This window comes from Pelmatolapia mariae, linkage group LG2 (assembly GCF_036321145.2).
Source record: "Pelmatolapia mariae isolate MD_Pm_ZW linkage group LG2, Pm_UMD_F_2, whole genome shotgun sequence".
Taxonomy (NCBI): domain Eukaryota; kingdom Metazoa; phylum Chordata; class Actinopteri; order Cichliformes; family Cichlidae; genus Pelmatolapia; species Pelmatolapia mariae.
This window is the reverse complement of record NC_086228.1, coordinates 2,579,071-2,598,292: the sequence shown is the minus strand read 5'-3', so window position 1 is coordinate 2,598,292 and position 19,222 is coordinate 2,579,071. Positions and strand designations below refer to the sequence as shown.

General features: G+C 43.0%; 2 protein-coding genes across 18 annotated transcripts in view; one reads left to right on the top strand and one right to left on the bottom strand.

Annotated features, from left to right (window-relative positions):
- Positions 1-8,487, top strand: part of tenm2a (teneurin transmembrane protein 2a) — a 215,261-nt gene extending 206,774 nt beyond the window's left edge. For all 17 annotated transcript variants that reach the window (XM_063490233.1, XM_063490224.1, XM_063490215.1 and 14 more), the window contains 9 exons: positions 2,432-2,667; positions 2,760-3,056; positions 3,302-3,859; positions 3,953-4,222; positions 4,320-4,730; positions 4,847-4,957; positions 5,052-5,319; positions 5,712-5,842; positions 6,018-8,487. In XM_063490233.1, the coding sequence (XP_063346303.1) occupies positions 2,432-2,667; positions 2,760-3,056; positions 3,302-3,859; positions 3,953-4,222; positions 4,320-4,730; positions 4,847-4,957; positions 5,052-5,319; positions 5,712-5,842; positions 6,018-6,755 (3,020 nt within the window). In that variant the 3' untranslated portion in view covers positions 6,756-8,487. The remainder of the gene's footprint in view (positions 1-2,431; positions 2,668-2,759; positions 3,057-3,301; positions 3,860-3,952; positions 4,223-4,319; positions 4,731-4,846; positions 4,958-5,051; positions 5,320-5,711; positions 5,843-6,017) is intronic.
- Positions 8,488-12,121: 3,634 nt separating this feature from the next.
- Positions 12,122-18,653, bottom strand: zgc:165573 (cysteine-rich and transmembrane domain-containing protein 1). Its single transcript, XM_063484037.1, has 3 exons — positions 18,511-18,653; positions 15,358-15,667; positions 12,122-13,143 (listed from the first exon to the last, which is right to left on the bottom strand). The coding sequence occupies exons 2-3, from the start codon at positions 15,641-15,643 to the stop codon at positions 13,040-13,042; spliced, it is 390 nt and encodes a 129-aa protein (XP_063340107.1). The 5' UTR covers positions 15,644-15,667; positions 18,511-18,653; the 3' UTR covers positions 12,122-13,039.
- Positions 18,654-19,222: the final 569 nt, after the last annotated feature.

Below are 19,222 nucleotides of genomic sequence, written 5' to 3'. Positions count from 1 at the left end.
TCTCCCGACAGCCCCCCCCCTCCACTGACCGGTGCCGTGTGACGAACGTCTGAATCCAGACCGGACTCGTTACGGTCCAAAAACATTGAGAAAACGTTGCGTCTACGTATATGTTCAGTCGTCCACCTTTGTTGCAGTAGAAGAGAAGAGTTGTTCACACGGCTGTAAGTAATTTAAGGTTTCCACTGCACTGTGTGGGTTTGAGCACAGCTCTCTGCTGACATACTCACTTAACCGTCTCCCTCACTTTCGGCTCTTTCTCGCTCTCTTCATTAACTCCAGCACAGTGAATTCTCCTTGGCCCTCCAGCTCTCATTTCACCCTCTCTCTCTCACGCGCGCTCGCTATCCCTCTACCTCGCTTCTGTTTTATTACGAGGTTGTTCAGACAGAGAGAGCGGAGAAGATTTATCTAAAGGCTGTTGCTGCCAAGTCAATGGAAAAAGCTTCACTTGTCTGTTTGAGGCATTGTTAAAATGTGCCTGGAGCTTTATTACAAATTGGCCTTATGGATTACTGTCATTTATGGCAGGACTTCAAAGAGACAACCATCCAATCCTCTACCCCCTCACCTTTTGTAAGTGAAATAAAGAAAGCTCCCAACTCTGCATCTTCTCGATATTTCTGAGCTGAAAACAATTTAATCTCGCTTTTAATCACTTCATTGTGATCGGGGGTGGGGAGGAGAGCTTGCTTTCAGACATCAGAGGGAAAATTTAGCCTCTGCATTAATCACGGGCTTATCTGTCTCTATTCTTGTTGAAGTCGATAAATTGGAGAGATGTTGATTGTGGAGCGATGTCTCTTTAGCCTGAGGATTTTTTATTTAGAATAGCGCGCAGTTTGTGGGAAGGAGCCAGAAATCAGGTCCGTAAACGTTTAATGGACACGATCTGATTCCGACTGACGTAAGCCTCTGTGACTCGGATTTCCCATCGCCATCAGATGCTAAAGTGCCCGTTCTGTCGGATCACTTCTGATTGGTCCGTCGGGTCTAAGCTTGGATTTTGTGCGGTAAAAAACAGAGTAAATACGTGCGTCTGTCAACACAGGCTGCAGTTTGCCTTGCAGAATCAGCTCCAACCAAACGGTAGAAAGCTTATGTAACATTTCCCAGACCACAGTGAAAATGCAGTACGGTTGAAAAGCAGTGCAAAGATAAAATAATACAACTTCTCTGATGGAACCTACAGTCTTTTTTTTATCTTTTCACCTACTTTTACTGTATGTACAGTAATTTTCAGAGTGAATGATCCTATGTATCCTTGCCTGAAAGGTCATAAAATGTGATGTATTCTCCTCACCAGTGTTCATATCCTCTACATGAAACTAGTACCTTCAAATTGCTATTCTGATTTCATAGATTATAATTTTTTTACCGACTTTGTCTGACCTGAATCGAATACTTTCAGGTTTCGATTCGCTAAGATTTGGGTACTACGCTTCTTCTGAGGTACTATCATTTGGACCTCAACACAAGAACTTAGGTTGTAGTTGAATAGTCAGACTTTCTCTTTTTCAAACCACTTTTCATTCACCTCAGTGGAAAACGTCATGAAGCAAAGGAAAGGTGCAGAGGAGAATTTGCCAAGATGTAGGCAAAGAGACTGCACTTACACTAAGCTGTTTGATAATATGAGGAGGCTGTTGACCTGAGTGTGCCAGGTAGAAGCTAAAATTGCACAAAGATGGAGCACTTTCCACTTTATTAGTTAGATTGGAGTTTCTAAGAAGAATATCTTTTCCTGTCACAGCGGTGGTGTTGTCTTAAGAGATGTTGCTCCCCCTCCTGTCCACTTGTATTTTCTCTTTCTGTCTCTCTCCGCTGAATCGACTTTAACTCTTCCTTTATTGGGGCTTTCAGCATCTCTGGAGCAAAATTAAGTAATGATAATCCTAAAAGTTGGCAGTGAGTGCAGCAGCTCCCAAAACAAGGATATAAGCACGCAACACTAAACTAAACAACCTTCCCTTTTACATTATTTTAAAATGGCTAATTAGCTTTATTTATATACCGCTTTTGTAAACTCATGCTGAAAAATACTTCACATGAGGCAGCAGCAGATTTAAATAAAGTGGAATGTTTCAAGTTGGTTTAACAAAGTGTTAAAAGTTTACGATGTATTTGTATATCAGCTCCAGATGTGGCATTAGACTGACAGTTTAGCATTCTAGTCATCACTTTGTTCTCAAGCATTATCTTCTTTCCTTTCATAGTCCGGTGTAGCCTGTGCTTAAGGAAGTCATAAAGGAAGCACTAAAGCACTTTAGTGTTTACCAGCTCTTATTATGGTCGCCACACCCATATTTCCGGGTCACTTCACTCATTGTGGAAGCTTCCCAAAAGACATTGGCTATTCAGTTGGAACCTGGAAGTCTTGTGTGCCTCTCGTCTTGTCTTTGATGCCGTGTCTGCTGGTGTCCCCCTACAGACCAGGTGAGGAACAGCTATCAGCTGTGTAATAACGGGACCCTAAGAGTGATGTACGCCAATGGGATGGGCATCAGTTTCCACACAGAGCCACACATCCTGGCGGGTTCTGTCAGTCCAACCATCGGCCGAAGGAACATCACTCTGCCTACAGACAATGGTCTCAACTCCATTGAGTGGCGACTGCGCAAGGAGCAGACCAAGGGCAAGATCACCGTGTTTGGGAGGAAGCTGAGGGTAACCAATTTTACTAACCTGTCCACTGCTTTGTTAAAATCCACATGTGCAGTTCACTTAACTTACCTGAGAAACGCCTTCCTTTTCTTTAGGCTCATGGCCGCAATCTCCTCTCCATCGATTTCGATCGCAACACCCGTACGGAAAAGATTTACGACGATCACCGCAAGTTCACGCTGCGCATCATGTACGACGCTCAGGGCCGGCCAGCTATGTGGTTGCCCAGCAGCAGCCTGGCCGTAGTCAACGTGTCGTACTCCGCCACCGGACAGCTTGTAGGGCTGCAGAGGGGAAGCATGAGTGAGAGGACGGAATTTGACCCCCAGGGACGCATCCTGTCTCGCTCTTTTGTAGACGGGAAGGTGTGGAGCTACAGCTATCTTGACAAAGTGAGTGCATTTATCTTCAACACTGTCATCCACAGAGTCACATCCAGAGGAAGGCATTAGCAAGAAAGTACAGTAATTTGGATTGTAGGACTGAGTGAAATAATACATCATTTTTATGGTTATGAAGGTTCAGATTTGTCAGGGGAGAGAGCAAATTACTCCTGGTGCTATTTCACAGGAGACAAGTCACCCAGTGATAATGCTATTATATTAATCCGTATTTCACCTCCCTGCTCTGCTTCCAGTCCATGGTGCTGCTCCTGCAAAGCCAGAGGCAGTACGTCTTTGAGTTTGACGCCTCGGGTCGAGTCACAGCTGTCACGATGCCCAGTGTCGCTCGCCACACTATGTTCACGCATGTGTCCGTCGGCTATATTCGCAACACCTACAACCCTCCGGAGAGCAACGCCTCCATCATCCACGATTTCAGTGAGGACGGCAGACCTCAGGCCGTACATTACCTGGGCACCGGGCGGCGTGTCCTCTACAAGTACGGCAAGCTAACGAAGCTGTCGGAGATCGTTTACGACAGCACCGCCGTCACTTTTGGGTACGACGAGACAGCCGGCGTGCTAAAGATGGTCAACCTGCAGAGCGGGGGTTTCTCCTGCACCATCCGCTATCGCAAAATGGGCCCACTTATCGACAAGCAGATCTATCGCTTCAGTGAGGAGGGGATGGTCAACGCGCGGTTCGACTACACCTACCATGACAACAGCTTCCGGATTGCCAGCATGAAGCCGGTCATCAGTGAGACGCCACTGCCTGTTGACCTCTACCGATATGATGAGATCTCTGGAAAGGTGCAGAATATTTGTTCTGGTTTACTTTCCTGTTTTAGCAACGCCCTTTCCAAGTATTTGTAGCTTACCTTTCTTGCTTTTTCCTCCTTACAGATAGAACACTTTGGAAAGTTTGGGGTCATTTACTACGACATCAATCAAATCATCACCACTGCCGTTATGACACTGAGTAAGCATTTTGACACCCACGGTCGCATCAAGGAGGTCCAGTATGAGATCTTCCGTTCTCTCATGTACTGGATGACGGTCCAGTATGACAGCATGGGACGTGTGGTGAAGAGAGAGCTTAAGATCGGGCCCTACGCCAACACCACACAGTACCGCTACGATTACGATGGAGACGGGCAGCTCAGTGGCGTCAAGGTGAGCGGAGAGGTTGGGATTCTAACCGTGCGGTGTGTCTTTATTAGAGGCTGAAAATCCATAACTCTGATTTACAAACATCATTGTTTGTTTCCAGGTGAATGATTGGTCTACCTGGCGCTACAGCTACGACCTTAACGGTAACCTCCACCTGCTGAATCCTGGGAACAGTGCCCGGATCTTGCCTCTGCGTTACGACCTCAGAGATCGCATTACGCGCCTGGGAGATGTCCAATATCGCCTGGACGAAGACGGCTTCCTGAGTCAGCGTGGGTCGGACGTTTTTGACTATAACTCCAAAGGTCAGCTCCTGCGGGCTTACAACAGAGGTCCAGGAGGCTGGAGCGTTGTATATCACTATGATGGGCTCGGTCGCAGGGTGTCCACGAGGAACAGCCTGGGGCAGCACCTTCAGTTCTTCTATGCTGACCTCAACCATCCAACCAGGGTGACGCACATCTTCAATCACTCCAGCTCTGACATCTCGTCACTCTACTATGACCTCCAGGTGGGCGTGGTTGGTTAATTATAAGATCATCCTATAATGTTTGTGGTACAGACTGATTAATCAGCACAAACATGATCCTGAACTAATATCTGAATTTGTAACTGTCTATTGATCAGGGTCATCTCTTTGCCATGGAGGTGAGCAGTGGAGAGGAATATTACATAGCTTCTGACAACACTGGCACACCGCTAGCAGTCTTCAGCAGCAATGGACAAATGATCAAACAGGTATCCAGCTGTGAATCACACCTGTTCCACATTTATTCCTGCTCCACCATCCGCATTGTTGTTTAATTTTGACTGATCTGCTTCTCTTACCCAGATCCAGTACACCGCCTACGGCGAGGTGTATCTGGACTCTAACCCAGAGTTCCAACTGGTGGTGGGTTTCCACGGCGGCCTGTACGACCCCTTGACGAAGCTGGTCCACTTCACCCAGCGGGACTACGACGTCTTGGCTGGACGGTGGACCTCACCCGACTATAGCATGTGGCCCAAGATAGGAAAAGATCCCGCTCCCTTTAATCTGTATATGTTCAAGAACAACAACCCACTCAGTGACATGCTGGATGTTAAAAACTACGTCACAGGTAGATAGTTACAAATATTATGTGGGCCAAATGGTGAAATGTGTTGTATGAATATTTAGCCCTTGTACTCTGTCTCAGATGGTTGGCTGTGTTTCTTCCTGGCATATTAAAAAGCAGGGAAAATAACGCTTCTAGTTTACTTAACAAGCTCATCTTAGCTTATGTCCTGAGACTGTCAGGAATCTCTAGTGTTCAGCAGAACAGATTGTTGTGGACTAGATAGTTTATGCTAGTAACAATGTACTACAGATGGCACGGACGAGATAAGTCACAAAAGCAAACACGCTTTCAGTTTTTTGGTTTTTTGTTATAATAAAGCCACAGCTTCATTTGCTACTGTGTTTAACTTTGTCATTCAGCAAAAGTAATTTCCCCTCGTCTGCTTGCTGTAGATGTGAAGAGTTGGCTGGTAATGTTTGGCTTCCAGCTCAGTAACATAATCCCAGGGTTCCCTCGACACTCGCTCTACTTTGTGGAGCCACCGTATGAGCTGCAGGCCACCCAGCACTGTGAGAACGGACAGGTACACCTATTTAAAATATATACCCACTCTCATTATTAAATCAAATATTGACCATTTTCTTTTAAATCTAATATAAATGTGCCCTGTATTTACTCACTGCGGTCAGCTGTGTGTTATTACATTATCATCTCTTTCAAAAAAGTGACAAAGCTTTTCTTTAACTTTTTCTATATAGCTCATAACCGGCGTGCAGCAAGCAGCTGAGCGCCACAACCAGGCCTTCATGGCCCTGGAGGGTCGTCTGCTCAACAAGGAGCGTCGCAGGCGCAAGGACAAGCCCGGCCACTGGTTCGGCACCAGCACCCCCATAATAGGCAGAGGAGTAATGCTGGCGCTGCAGGAGGGGAGAGTGGTGGCCGGCGTGTCGGCGCTGGCCAGTGAAGACAGCCGCAAAGTGGCTCTGGTGCTCAATGGTGCGCAGTACCTCGAAGGCACGCATTACACACAGGATGGAAAGGACTGCCACTACTTTGTGAAGGTAGGCTCTGCTGACAGCGACCTGCTGGCCCTGGGGCTCACAAACGGGCGCAAGTCACTGGAGAGCGGAATCAATGTGACAGTGAGCGGGCGGTCGAGGAGAGGAGTGACCGTGGAGTTTGCAGTTCCGTCATTATTACTGAGCGTTCGGTACGGGCTCGCTGCAGACGTGCTGGACGAAGAGAAGGTAAGACTGTTGGAGCTGGCCAGGCAGAGGGCGCTGGCGGGTGCCTGGGCCAAGGAACAGCAGCGAGCTAGGGACGGAAAGGGAGGCAGTCGCCTCTGGACAGAAGGGGAGAGACAGCAGCTCCTAACGACAGGTCGAGTACAGGGCTATGACGGCTACTACGTACTGCCTGTGGAGCAGTATCCAGAACTGGCTGACAGCAGCAACAATATCCAGTTTCTCAGACAGAACGAGATGGGCAGGAGGTAACAGCCCACTGGAAGGGCGGACTCTTCCCACTCTCCCACTTTCACATCTCGAGATTTTGTCCCGGTTCCTTTTTTTTTCTCTTACCCTCCCTCCTCTTAAAACCCATGGAGATTTAACCAACAAACGGGGTTATTCACGGAACGCTGCAGGGACTTTTAAAAAAGAATGACTTACCAGACAACACATTGTTAATTTTACTGCCACAGGCAAAAAACTAAAAATACAAATAAAAAAAATACAGTTTAGTCAGTCAGATTTTTTTTTGTTCTGTTTTTTTTTTCTTTTGAAAAAACTTTGAACAACTGAAAAAGCACTGAAGAACTTTGAGAACTGTTGCTTAATGAGTAAGAAGATTCCCCTTTTTAAAAAAGATAGTGATATTTTTGCCCATATTTTTTGGGTCACACTGAGAGCGTCCATGACAGCTACTGATGACATGGAGGGTTTGCACTGCGGTGGCTTCTGCGATCGAGGCTTATCTGTCTCTAATCGACGCTAGAGGCAAAAAAAACAAAAAAAAAGGGACCAAAGTGGAGGCAGAGCCACTCCAGAGTGCCGCCATTAAAACTGCTCATCAAAAGGAGGACGTCGTGCACAGCGACAGACACGGCAACGCTAAGAGTTGCCCACCACTATGAGTCGTCTCCCTGTCTCAGGCCTCCCATTGTCCACCTCGGACATCCAACCAAGCAACACGCGGGCTAACGGCATCCTTGAAAAATCCACGCTGTTAACAGACTACGAAGTAAACTTTTTAACAAAAACAAAGTCAGAAAAATGTGATGGCTATATTTGTGGACAGTGGTGTCACACGGCATTGTTTATTTTGAAACGGGGAAAAGAATCATACTACTTACATATGTGTCCGACTACACTGAATTTCAGGATGTTGCGTATACTGTAGATGCCGTAGTTTTGTACGTTCCAGTCGCGGTAGAATTGTGAGACTTTCACATAAGGCACTTCTGTACAGAACGATCAAACACACCGCTCACAGAGTCCAGACAACATGCTTACGTTAGTATTTATTTGATTTTCTTCTTCTTTTTTTAAATTTATTTATTCTTAGTACTATATGACAATCATGAATGAGTCACCAGTTCTATTCAATATGAACATTAAATGGATGAGTTTATTTTCTTTTGTAAGATATGTAAGAAATTGTTCATTTTTGGGGTTTTTTTGTATTCATTTCCGTTTGCTGCCAGGGCAAATAATAGTCACTCTCAAAAAGAATAATTTATGTAATAAAGTGTTTTAAAAAAAACAGTTTATACTTTAAATAAAGTCTTTAAAACTGTGAAATCTGTTTTTTCGAAATATATTTCGATGTACAGTGTATAGATTTACCTTTATGCAGCACAGTAGAATATTGTTCAGATTATCAAGTTTTATATTTCTAAGAGGAAGTGGCTTGTAATGTGCAAAATCTTTAGCTGGTCTTACTACTCTAGAGTTTTGTGGCACTCTAATACTCCATATCTACAATATCGACCCCCCCACCCCACCCCCAGTTTGTTGTTTTTGACTGTTTTTTTTTTTTTCTTTTTGTTCGGAAGCTGTCCTAGATCCCAACAGCAGTAGCAGTAATGGATCCCTCTCACTGTGAAGAGACTCGTGCTGGATGTCATAATGTACCAAATCAGTATTATCAAAGGATGATTCTTATACATTCGCTGAAAACGAGACTCTTCTGAGAAACCTTATCAATAAAACATAATTGTTTACTTCAGCCGAGTGACGTGTACTTCACTTTCATCCCACTTTTCCGTTTGAAGACTACCGATGTTACTCATACGGAACATCCTCATTATTTTATGACATGCATTCGTATTAGTTGTGTGATGCTGAAATGCATTTCAAAGGTATCTTTGAGCTTGTTGCTGGTACTGGAAATTTCCAATAATTAAAACGGGCAGCCCCCACCCAGCCCTTTCTTTGTTAACTGTACATCATTTCCTTAGGTTTGTTCAGAAAATAAGAGGTAATTAACAGCAGTGTTTTATAAACACACAGAGAGCTACCATTTCCCTCTCGTCTATGCTCTGTGGGGGGGGGGGGGGGGGGGGGGGGGGATACATTTTTTATATCTGCTGCCTCTTGACACTTACTTGGTCATGTTTACATAAGCAAAAGTAGATGTGACAGCATTCTCAATGAAGGCTTAATTATAAAGGAGGAGCGTGCGGTCGCAGATGATATCGCAGTGCCTTTGATGATGTTGCTTACAAATTTAAAAGCCCCCAAAAAACACAACCTCAGACTCAAACCTGCACTTTCACTCTTAGTCTGCAGCAATACACCTGCCAGGTTTGACAGGTGAAGTGGTGGTCTCCCTTTTTTTTTTTTTTTAGGGGTTTCTCACTGTTGCCAAGGCAATTATCGCAATAAGGCACACGGCAGGATCTGATATATCGCCAGCTCAGACAACATAGTTTAAAAAATACAACTCTGACATCTACATGTCCATGCCACCAGCAACTACTCTAATAAATGTTTCCTATAAACATTATAAATGTTTGTATTAATGGGTATTAGTGATGTAATTACAATGTGTAGAATTTACTGTTCACTTACGCTCACTGCTCGCTCTTTTAGGTACAACTTGCCAGTACCGGGTTGGACTCCCTTTTGCCTTCAGACTTGCATAAAGTCTCCATGGCACAGACTGAAGAAGGTTCTGGAAATATTCTTCAGAGATGTTGTTCCAAATTGGCATGACAGCATGACAAAGTCCATAATGTAACTCTCCCATTACCCCACATCCCAAAGGTGCTCTGTTGGCTTGAGATCTGGTGACTGTGGAAGCCATTTAAATACAGTGGCCTCACTGTCATATATTTAAAAAACTAGTTTGAGGAGATCTGAGCTTTGTGAAAAGATGACAGCAGAAGATGTTTCTAGACATAAAGGGATAAGCATGGTAAGCAATTATCCTCAGCTAAGCTGTGGCATTTAAACAGTGCTAACTTGGTACAAGAAAATATCCCCCACACTGTTACACCACCATCAGCCTGAACCATTGATAAGAAGCAGGATGAATCCATGTTTTTTTTTTTATATGTTGTTTATGGCAAATTTTGACCCTGTCATCTAAGTGTTGCAGCAGAAATCAAGACTCATAAGACCACATGGCATTTTCCCAATCTTCTATTATGAGTTGTAGCCTCAGTTTCCTGTTAATAACTGACAGGTGTGATGCCTGGTCTGGTCTTCTGCTGCTGTACTCCATCAGCTTCAAGGTTTGGCATAACGTGCATTCAGAGATGCTCTTCTGCATACCTCGGTTGTACAGAGTGAGTTCATTAGGGAGGCAATAGTAACTCAACTATCAGCTATTAGGAGTCTAGCCATTCTCCTTCAGCCTCTGACATCATCAAGGCATTTTCCCCCACAGAACTGCTTACTGGATATTTTCTCTTTTCCAGACCATTTTCTGCAAGCCCTAGACATGTTCTATGGGAAATCTCAGATCAGCAGTTTCTGAAATACTCAGACCAGCCCACCTGCTACTAACAACCATGCCACATTCAAAGTCACTTAAATCACCTTTCTTCCCACTCTCACCCTAGTTTGAACTAGGTCATGTCGGCCATGTCTTCAAACCTAAATGCTCTAAGTTTCCGTCATGTTATTGTTATTAGTGCTTATTAGCAGTAATAAGAACATAATAAATTCCCCAGTCAGTGTAGGTTACAGCAGCAAAAGCACAAGTGAAACTTATAACTTTGAAAAGCTTTGCATGTCTTTTAATTGAAACAGTTATAAATACTGTGGAGGCTAGCTTAATGAGAACTGTGATGCAAACTATGGTTGATTCACATGTGAGCTCCCTGCTGTATCCCACAAATGAAGTGAAATACAGTGAAAACGGTCTAATGCTATGTTTAACGTGTAAAGTGATAGTTTTCATGCTCAAAGCACACGACTTTTCAGTGATGGCTCATTCTTGGCACAGCAGGCAGTTTGGGTGGGGAAAGAGTCTCCTTTTGTTACCACCAGTTGCAGTGAACTAGCTTAGCTGGCAACTGCGGGGGGAGAGCAATCCTGTACAGCGGAACGCTGCTGCAGGATTGCTCTCCCCCCGCTTCAGGACACCTACACCAGGAGATGCCGGACTAGAGCAACGCAGATACTGAAGGACCCGTCCCATCCTGGCAACAAACTGTTCCAACTTCTACAATCTGGTAGAAGGTTCCGCATCATCCGGGCAAGGACAGAGAGACTCAAGAGGAGCTTCTATCCTCAAGCCATCCGGGCCCTAAACCCCCCCCCCCCCCCCCCACACACACACACCCGCCCTCTCACATCATCTATAATTGACTGAGACTCTCCTCCAGACACTCAATTCCTTTAACTTTAAATATGTTTATATTGTCCATTCTGTAAAATAGTCAGATGTCTATTCATATTAATGTACAGAATTCACCTGCTTGCTGCTACTACTGCACATTCACCCAATGTATATACTATATATATATATATATTTATAATGTTATTCCTCTACCCCCCCCCCCCCCTTTTTTTTGCACATGTTGAGCGTGTCAGGATACATTTCACTGTGTGTTATACTTGTATAACTATGCATGTGACAAATAAAGAACCTTGAACCTTGAACTGTAGTGGAAACATTAAGCAGGTAAACCGGAAATCTTTCGGTTTATCTGCTGGCAGGTGAGTATCAGACTTATATTTGATAAAAGGTCACAAACAGAGTGGTAGTGTAATTGGGAAAATGTTGCTACAAGAGAATTTTAGCTTCACAGACTGTTTCCACAGTGCCCCCAAGTGGCCAATTAGAGAAAGCTCTTATAGGTGTAAGTAAAATACGAAAATTTACATTACAAATAACTCTTCTTTATATTCTGAACATATATAGTAATGTTAATTTTAATTCATAAACATGGATAATAAGCAACAGATCGATGTTTCAACTGTGCAGTTTATTTTATTTCTTCTGGAAATTTAAAGGATCCCGCATTTCAAGTAACCATGGCTTCAAAGCCTCAATAAATGTACTGACTGAGACTATGACAGTATTGTGGCAAAAAAGAAAATCACTAGAAGTACAAGTACCCTAAAAGTGTTTGTGCTTGAGTAACTGTGCATCTTGTAATTTACCTCCTCCACAACTACTGGCTGGCAATTATGTCTCATTTTCTCCTCTGCTTCCCCCCCTTCCTTCTATTTGATTGTAAGATATTTGGTGTTAAAAATAGTTGAAAACCCAGTCACCAACAGCCACAAATCTGCACTTTCATCCCTGCCTAAATCTCTCTCTCTCACACACACACACACACACACACCCCTCATTCACAGTCTGCAGCCCATTAAACAAATAGAGCCTTTTATGGTTATGGCAATAAATTATTTTAATGCAAGAGTCATCTACAGCAAAAAGGCATCGTATGGGTAATTTGGATCAGTCTGTATAGCAATCACAACATCTTGTTTCAGTGAGAAATAATATTATTTTTAATATATTCGCTTTTCAGCTTTGATAGTCATTTCTTTGTATATGAAGAAAAACATTGTGGCCGTTAAATGTTGCCATTAATCAAACATAAATCACTGTTAAAAAATAATAAAATACGAGCATTCCATTTATTGTCTTACCGCCTATGGACAAACATACATTTGTTAAAACGACTTGTGTGCAAATGAGATGGGAAACATTTCAAGCATCAGCCCTGTCTGCAGCGGGGTTCTCACAGCCTTTGGGTATCATCATACTGGGTAAAAGTCCTTGAAGTTTTGCAGATAGCATAGCTGAAGGGGAGGAGTAAGGAAAGCTTTTATGTGGTTATGAAGACAGAAAGGAGTATATTACAGAGGCAATCATTATAAAGTGCCCAAGTGAATCACGCAGGATGAGCCTGAGATCATAGTATGCTGTATGTTTGGCATCTACCATATTGTGTGTGCAAATCTGTCACTTGTGTGTTGTTGCACAATTTTAGTAAGGAGCCTGAGATTTTGGTAATGTTTACAAGCTCGGTTAGAAACTGCTACTGTGTAACTGTGGACAGGTCAGTCAGTCAGTGTGGAGGGTTTCACATGAAGGTAGAGTACGAGGCTCTGGGATGAAGCTTCCACGTGGGAGGGAGGACTTCATTTATAGAAGTCATTTATAGCTTTACAGACATACAGGACTTCTGGAGGGAACAGAGGGGCGTTTGTGAGGAAGTGCAAGGTTTAAGGCAGATGGGAGAAAGGGCGATGAGCTTCGAGGCACAGAAATAGGGGCAAGAGGGTAATGGGGGTCAATCAGTAGGGGAATGGCTTTATGTCAGCATGTCCCAGAGACAGCAGCAGCACAGAGCTGTCCAGCAGGCTGTCAGGCATGTGTCCGCTGTGTCATCCCTTCTCCTGTCTTCAACCACGTACACTACAGTGAAATAAAGAGTAGAGATGGAAGAAAGAGGTTGGAAAGGGTTTTAAAGAAAAAGAAAGCAATTAGTGATTTCTTTTCTAAAACAACATAAAGCCCATTGATATGATTCTCAGTGTCAAATCTCCAGCAAGGAGTTCAAGTGTAACCAGGGGTTTATACACTTTTCCTCTAATTACAGTCATCTTAGGAGTTTAATCTTTACAGTAATACCATAGCAGCACACAGCCATGATCACACAGCATTACACTTGACTAACATCAGCTTGCCTTCGGTGATCTCGCTTAACTTCACGTGTGTAGCAGTGGCTTTATTTCACCCTTCGCCAACATGTGGAAACTTGTCGAGGCAAATGATCAAGTTAGCCATACATGAGCTTTAACAGCTGCTCCAGCCTGAATGAGAACATCTCACCTTCTTTGTGTTTCTGATTAATCATTTATGTGGAAGCAAACACTAATCCAGCTTTTAACAGCTTCAGCTGGGAGGCAAGTTACCTAGGTGACATGCCACTGACCCAATAGGCAAGGACAGATGGCTTAACACTTTTCATACTGAACTCTGATAACGATGTGGCAAAGGTTAATAAATGTTTGGCCAATATTTATTTTTATGCCGCTAATCGACCTGGCTTGCAATGAGAATCTCAGTCACAGCACACTTACCTTTTATCGACCAGATCAGGTTTATCTTAGGCTACAAAAGCAGCAACACCTTAGTGCTCGCTTTCATAAATAGAAGGATTGGCCGTGTTTTCTTCATGCAAGGCTGTTCTCTTTGCATACTCACTTTGAATATTTCCTTTTAAAACGTGCCCTTTGTTTCACAGCTTGTGCTACACTTTATTGGCTGCTCGGTGGGGAGTTGAAGCCGCATTAACACACCTTTCATCTAAAACCCGGCTTGACTTCACACATCTGAAACCTTAGCTGCCTGCTCAGGATGCTTAAAGTTGTACCACGTTACGGTTCCTGATAGAAACGCAGGCATTTGTCAAATTGGCAATTAGATTATCAAGTACCACGACTTAATAACACGTTATTTGTTGACGTTGTTAGGGAACAGAGTGGTGGCTTTTAAAGCAGCGGAACCCCAATGCTTACTTTAATAAAGTGGGACTTTTTTAAGGAAGCCAAGCATCTAAATGAAATCCTGTTTTTTCATTCTGCCCGAGTGTGTTGTATACTTTGTTAAACAATGTTGACTTTGTGTTAAGCACACACTTAAGGAAAAAAAAAAGAAAGAAGAAGAAGTAACGACTACATACTAAAGTAATGACTTCCCGTTGATGAAGCTTAGATTCAATATTCAGTCTAATCTAAAACTAGCAAAGAGAAATTACACACCCGTCCCAAACAGGAACTCGTGTTTCAGGAGCCCACTGAAATGTGTCCACTTCAGCATTTAAATATAGTCCACTTCACTTGTCACAAACATAGACATCAGTTATTTGTTTATGAAGTTTTATTTTTTGTCAAGTCATGCCTCGGGAGGATGTGACTGAGCAATACAGCTTGTTCATTCAGTAGAAATTTGTTAATCACAAGGCAGGCCAGTCCTAAAGCATACCACCAGTTTTACTTCAGCTATGACCATAAACTCATCAAGAAAATGTTTAAGGTCTAAGATCAAGTGAGCAATAAGATATTTTGCCTATCTGGCATATTTGCTAGAGCAGCGGAAAGGCCCTTCTCTTGCCATTACAAAGAATATGTGTTTAAGGTACTTATGTAACCATCTTAAAAAGGTACAGCTAACGTTAACAGATCAGCTTCCTAGTGGTACTATCAAGGGGCAACCTCCAGACCTAAAACCTGAAACCAATGCCAGGTGCCAAAACGTGCAGTTCCTTTAGTAGCCAGCTGACAAGGTAGCACTGCATCCTCTCACCCAAATATGGTCATTCTTAGCTCCAAAATGTTTTCAAAATGCCTTTCAAAAACCAGTGGGTGAAAACAATGTAGCTACAAACAGCTTTTCTACTGTTTATGAGTTATGCGAGTTGCTAATCCTGTTGGTCATGTGACCTGCTGTTTTGCAGCTGAATGCAGACTTGCAAGACTCCCAGTGCATCCCCATAACATCCAGTCAACAAATAATTCAGCACAGGACTTAAAATTGTGTAAGGACAGTGACAACTTGAAGTCCTGCTAGTACTGCTGGATTTGGACTCACAAGTGTTGTGTAGCACTTGTGGGTCACAGTGCTCACCTGTGTTTTTGGGAGCTTCCCCATACATGGGCCCGGGAGGAGGTCCACCCTGCCAGCCAAACTGAGGCTGTCCAGCGTACCCATAAGGAGGCTGTCCTGGTCCGGGATAAGGACCGCCAGGGCCCATTGGTCCGGGAGGGTAATTCGGGTAAGCTGAGTTAGGTTGCTCCATGTTCACAGGGTATCCCTGCTGAGGATATGCTGGGTAGCCTTGAGGTGGTGGGCCCTGGGCTGGGTAACCAGGAGCAGTTGGGCCATTGCCTGGGTATGGAGGCGGGTTCTCCATGTTTGGCTGTAGGTCAAACGATTGCTTAAAAGGAAAAGAGAAAAAAAAAAAAAGAAGTTAAAGGTGGTGTGATTATGGCCCTTTTCTTGACTAGAAAGCAGCTACACTGAAGCTACACAGAAGTACACAGAATACCTTTTCAATTCCTCCATATTCCAGTTTCCTACTCAGAAAGTCTAAAGTAATATTTGGCAGTAATTTGCCAAAGTTCTAAAAAAGAGAAACTGTTTCTAGTTTGTATACATCACACACTTCACTCACTACACTTCTTTAACCTGTTGACTATTCCACACTTTCGGCAAACAGCCATTATCTCCACTCAGCCACAGAGGAAAGACAAGCACAGTACATTACTCTAATGTTTGCAGAGGATATCTTATGATTCAGTGGTCAGTCACAGCACACATCAACCTTTCCAGAGGCAAGCATAATTATTTTACTATTCACACAGAAAGATTGGCTTCACAGCGTACAGGGTGAGGCCAGTAGAACACGTGAATAAGATAGAGGAAGAATGAACTCTGTAACCACAAGGCCTGTACAAGTTGCATTTTCACACTTATCACATTATATCACACGTTCATGTCTTCTTTTTGTCAGTGTGTGAATCAAACATGGGAAAGAAAATGATCCCAAAGCCGTTATCAAAGTAAATAAACTGTGTGTGAGATCAGCCATTTGTTAGATCAAGTCATTTCTTTCAAGCGCATTTCCCAACCAGTGGCTTCTGAGAATGTTTATCAGGGGCCAACACCGAAACACTTGCTAGCTTTCACGTAGAAGAGCCACGGAAAGAGAAAAGGCTGATAGCTGGAAAACTGTAGCGGTGCTTACATCACTGGAATCCCTTTGTCACCTTGTATATGTACACTATAAACATCCAAATGGCTTTCATTCCTTCCTGCTCATCTTTTTATCCACATCCAATCTCACATCTGTAATTTTAAAAAAATGTGCACACACAGTACTTCCAAACTGGATGGTGAAAAGCGTTATTACCACTAATCTACTCAGTAGGATTTAACAATGTACTTTTCTGTACTTATCAGTTATGGAAAATCTCTGATTGGGTTCAAAGTACATACGTCTTTTTGTAAGTGTCATTGCCCAATGGCATTAATAACCATGTTTGATTGTGGCTCTTGGGTAATGTTATACCTGCAGATAAGCTATGAGGTTGGTTTCATACCAATTTCAAAGTTCTGTGGGAGTGTTAACATTAGCAGCCCAAATGTGACAATAAGCTTTATCACGGCTTTCATGCATTTCACCACCTGAATATGTTCTTCAAGCTAATGGCAGATGGCACTCCCTCTAAAGATGCCTAGGAGGGACAAAACAATTCCTGATGATTTGTTTAAGCAGTTACAGTAAGCCAGCACACTCACCAGCAGAAAAAACACTGGAATAAGCTCACCTGTCCTGCTGGGACAATGAGAGGCGACGCCAAAGTGTCCCCTCTGATAAAGGTCTATTCTGTCCCTCTCTTCCTGTGTAAGATTACGTGTTGAAGGTTGAGAAAGAAGCCAAACAAATGATTGGTAACCTGACACCTATGAGGATGTCTGCATACACTGTCAAAGTTCACCTTGAAGGCCATGGGCTTTTATTATACCCACATACATTTCTTACTAGACTTTGGTACAGGGTTAAGTTTTGATGAAAAGTTACTCATAGACGTTGATTTCTATGAAGGTTTTCTCAGTGTGTCTTTACTGTTTCCGAGTGTGATAATTTGCATGTGTCACGTGTTTGTTTTTCCCCTCTGATGAAAAGCAAAAATAAATGAGTGAAGTGAGATCACATGTGTTTCCACAACAGTATCATGATGACAATATCACAGACAGACAGGGCACACGGAGTACCTGGACACTGAACACTAGACCTTCCTGAATCCTTTAAATGCCACTGAAAATGCCATTGTTAAATAATGACAAGCAAGAAGTTTCCCTAACAGTTGTGTTATCCTTGTGGCTGAGTTTAACACTAACATCGGGAAAATAAACTGTGGTAAAACAGAACATGTAAGCACTACTATACAATATTTAAAATATAACCTCACAAAGCCAAAAGAAGTGTTAATAAGTAGCATTAAGTAATAAAAGAAAAAAATCATTTTTTAAATTTAAATATAGGACTTGAACTACTTAAGATATGATGCCAATTTAAAAATTCTGTTCAGAGAAAATACACATATTTACCTAAATATCAGGCCCTAAAAGGACCAGCTATAAAAAAATAAATAAAATGGGGGGGGGGGGCGGGCCCATATTGCCCACAATGAATGAGCTTACATTATATTTACATCATGTTTGTACAAGCTGAGCTGTGGCAGAGCAGTTCGGTAGCCTGGCAGCCCATGTTTACCTTGTCTTTGTCTAGAGACAAGACAAGACTCCGTGTATAATAAGACACCCCATTGGACCCAATTAAGAGCAATCAGAACCATAACTTTGTCACATAAACAGGTACCTGGAGCAAACAGAGAAAAAAAAGCTCTAAACTAAAAAAAGACACGAAAACAAAAAAGAAAGAAAGAACAGAAACTATAACCGGAACCTTTGTTGCTCAGCAACGCTGCCTTGAATTAATCTGAGTTAAGCTAAAGCTAGTCTGTTAATATTTGATCCGTTTGTATTTTCAATAAGCGTTTGTTAGTATGACTAGCCCACTTATTATCAGGGTTAGTCAGCAGAGTTTAGTTTAGCCTATTAAGTGTTTTTTTTTAAAGAACTCTATAGCCTTTACATAAGGCAAACAGAAGTCGCACCTGCAGGCCACAACCCAGTCCGACCCATCTCTAATTTCACAGTGACAAGGCTCGTACACACAAATATACACAGTCCGGCCCTGGCTGGGCTTCCTACCTTTGAGTAACCACTATTCCGGTCAGCTGGAGACGGCAGCAAAGTCTGCTTAGCCAGAAACTGCGTCAGTCTTCTCTTCTTGTTACTACTTTTTACCGCAATGACCGACCACTGTCCAGAAATCTGGTGCGTATCGCGTTCACTGGGCGTGACGTCATTTAAAGGGTACGACAAGCGGGAGGCGTTTCGGTGGGCCACCGAAGGGCGGGATTGGCTGCTGAGCCGGCACCCGCTCGCCAGCGTCCAATCACAAGCTAGAGCGATGACCAGCCGTTCGCCAGGGGAAAAAACAATGACTTCTGGTCGTTTGAACAGATAACCGATTAAACGGGTCTACATCACCCAGCCAGGGACGAAATTCACACAAGAAGCAAGAATAGCTCAGAGGAGTGACTAACTGGTTAATTATTCATCGATGACCTTATTTCTCTCACTCATGGGAGTTTTGCTCATAAAGCTAATGGATAATTTACATATGTTATTAAAGACACATTATAGTCAAATATTATTTTATATATGTAAGAATGAACTTTTTTTTTTATTATTTCCTGTGTTTTATCTATCATATTGCATTGCTGGTTTTGTCCCAGCAGATGTCAGGCTAGCCCCAGCCTGGAATCATAAGACCTTCTCGTGTTTATATGAGATACACAATTCGGATATTCGCCAAATGCGTGTGTTTAATTTTGTTTAAGTTGCTGAGCACACCAGG

Coding starts and splice junctions, on each gene's coding strand:
- zgc:165573 (XM_063484037.1), bottom strand. CDS start 15,643: ATGGAGAACCCGCCTCCATACCCAGGCAATGGCCCAACTGCTCCTGGT. Junction 13,144..15,357: donor GGAAGCTCCCAAAAACACAG/GTGAGCACTGTG, acceptor ATTTCACTGTAG/TGTACGTGGTTGAAGACAGG.